This window comes from Geospiza fortis, unplaced genomic scaffold (assembly GCF_000277835.1).
Source record: "Geospiza fortis unplaced genomic scaffold, GeoFor_1.0 scaffold505, whole genome shotgun sequence".
Lineage (NCBI taxonomy): Eukaryota > Metazoa > Chordata > Aves > Passeriformes > Thraupidae > Geospiza > Geospiza fortis.
This window is the reverse complement of record NW_005054994.1, coordinates 11,488-14,396: the sequence shown is the minus strand read 5'-3', so window position 1 is coordinate 14,396 and position 2,909 is coordinate 11,488. Positions and strand designations below refer to the sequence as shown.

At 47.6% G+C, this 2,909-nt stretch overlaps 1 protein-coding gene across 1 annotated transcript in view; it reads left to right on the top strand.

Moving 5' to 3' along the window:
* LOC102041598 (sorting nexin-18-like) overlaps positions 1–1,827 on the top strand; it is a gene marked incomplete at its 3' end in the record, with an annotated part of 8,224 nt that extends 6,397 nt beyond the window's left edge. Inside the window, 3 exon segments of the mRNA XM_014311541.2 lie at positions 57–795; positions 798–858; positions 1,484–1,827. Coding sequence (XP_014167016.2) covers positions 57–795; positions 798–858; positions 1,484–1,827 — 1,144 coding nt within the window.
* Positions 1,828–2,909: the final 1,082 nt, after the last annotated feature.

Genomic DNA, 2,909 nt, shown 5'->3' with positions numbered 1-2,909 from the left:
CCCCTGCTCCCGCCGGGTCCCCTTTCCTGCCGTCACCCTATGGCGGCTCCTACCAGCTCAGCCAGGGCAGCGATGACGACTGGGACGATGACTGGGACGAAAGCTCCACGGTGGCCGATGAGCCAGGCTCCCTGAGCAGCTCCTACCCTGTCTACGAGACAGTGGGCAGACGGACCTCTGGACACTACTGCCTATCCATGCAGTCTGAGACCCTTAGTTCCTGCAGTGGCCACTTGGCAGGCCACCTGCACCCGCCCAGCAGCAACACCAAGAGTTTGGCCACGGTAAGCCACAATCTCAACTGCTTCTCAACCTTTTTCAAGTCTGGTGGTGAGGTCTTCGTGCTGGGCAAGGTATCAGGCTTTGTGAAGGATGGGGACAATCTGTGCTTGGTGCTGGGCCCCCAGGGCCCTGAGTGGCAGGAGAACCCCTACCCCTTCCAGTGCTCCATTGAGGACCCCACCAAACAGACTAAATTCAAGGGCATGAAGAGTTACATCACCTACAAGCTGGTGTCCAGCCACACTGGGCAGCAGGTGCACCGCCGCTACAAGCAGTTTGATTGGCTCTATGGGTGCCTGGCTGAGAAGTTCCCTGTCATCTCTGTGCCTCACTTGCCAGAGAAGCAGGCCAAACGTCACAAAGGCCTGGTCTGGTGGATGGACCACATGTGCAGCCACCCTGTGCTGGGTCAGTGCGATGCCTTCCAGCATTTCCTCACCTGTCCCAGCACAGATGAAAAGACCTGGAAACAAGGCAAGCGCAAGGCTGAGAAGGATGAGATGGTGGGTGCCAACTTTTCCTGACCATCAGTGTCTCTGCTGGCTCTGGGGCTGGCCTGGACTTGCATGAAGTAGAGTCAGGTGGATGGTTTCAAAGCCTTCATGAAGAAGATGGATGAAAGTGCCCTGCAGCTTAATCACACAGCCAATGAATGTGCTCGGAAACAAGTCACTGGTTTCAAGAAGGAATACCAGAAGGTGGGACACTCCTTTAAGTGTCTCAGTCAGGCATTTGAGCTGGACCTGCAGGCCTTTTTGGCTGGCCTCAACCAAACCATAGCCTTCACTGCAGGAGCCTATGATGCTATCGAGGGCCTCTTTGCAGATCAGCCCCGGCAGGACCTCGATGCTGTGATGGACTTGTTAGCACTGTAGCAGGTGCACCGCCGCTACAAGCAGTTTGATTGGCTCTATGGGTGCCTGGCTGAGAAGTTCCCTGTCATCTCTGTGCCTCACTTGCCAGAGAAGCAGGCCAAACGTCACAAAGGCCTGGTCTGGTGGATGGACCACATGTGCAGCCACCCTGTGCTGGGTCAGTGCGATGCCTTCCAGCATTTCCTCACCTGTCCCAGCACAGATGAAAAGACCTGGAAACAAGGCAAGCGCAAGGCTGAGAAGGATGAGATGGTGGGTGCCAACTTTTCCTGACCATCAGTGTCTCTGCTGGCTCTGGGGCTGGCCTGGACTTGCATGAAGTAGAGTCAGGTGGATGGTTTCAAAGCCTTCATGAAGAAGATGGATGAAAGTGCCCTGCAGCTTAATCACACAGCCAATGAATGTGCTCGGAAACAAGTCACTGGTTTCAAGAAGGAATACCAGAAGGTGGGACACTCCTTTAAGTGTCTCAGTCAGGCATTTGAGCTGGACCTGCAGGCCTTTTTGGCTGGCCTCAACCAAACCATAGCCTTCACTGCAGGAGCCTATGATGCTATCGAGGGCCTCTTTGCAGATCAGCCCCGGCAGGACCTCGATGCTGTGATGGACTTGTTAGCACTGTATCAGGGGCATTTGGCCAACTTTCCAGATATCATCCACGTCCAGAAAGGTAACATCCTTACATGTTTTCTGAAACTATGAAGTTTTATGTTTCAGTGGTATGCACACAGATATGTAGACAAAGGGATAAATTTGGTCTGCATCTGGCTTGCTGGCCTTGAGTTAAATCTTTCAGTGTTTACTGAGGTAAGCTGTTGCTAAAAATAAAAAATACCACATCAGTGGCAATTTACATTCTGTGCCAAAGGTCTATACATTGTTGGGAATTTTATTGGTCAAAGGTTACTGTGTTTGGTTGTGTATCTGAAAGAAACCACATATGCCTATACTGCTGATACATTAAAGATTAATGGGCTTGTTTACAAAGCCTGAAGACAAAGTGGTATGAAAACATCTATTACTTTTTGATGTATGTTAGTTATCTTAAATCTCTGATCTAGTAGATAAATACAAAGTAAACTGAAGATGGAGGTAGTCTAATCAACTAGTTTGTTTGAGGTGCACATGGTGGTGTGTGCATTTTTCAGTGTCAGACATTCAGATGAGATGTTTAAAGCTGCTGGGGTTTGTCAGTTCAGCCATACATGAAACTCTCTTGCTACCTTTGTAAGGATGATGGTCTGCCATGATGTTCTTAGTTGGAGTTGTTTATCCTTTGCCCTTATTATCACAAAAAGATGTTGCTCACCTGTTATCCTTTTATCATCTTTCTAACTGAAACATGCTTCTGAGGTTCAGATTGCTGTTTGCATGATGCTTTGTGATCCACTGGAGAAAAAGGAACTCCAAATATGAAAAAAATCATCTGCTATATAACTAATGACATTTGTTCAGACAAATCTAAGCTTATAGCATGATATATGTGTAGATGATTTCCCAGCTGTGAAGTTAATACTAATCATATATTCATCTTTATGAAAAGACTAGCCCATCATTCATTCTTTTTGCTGTTATATGTGATCAGGGATGTGTGGGAATTAGAGCTGCAAAAGAGACCGAGAAAACATCACATATTCAGTACAGAAATGGGTATGTGTAACAGTTATTCGATAAAATGTGCAAGTTTTTTAATGAAAATTATTTTGGAGATTAATAGACCATGTTGTATTCCACAAGCGGCAGAGTTTGAAT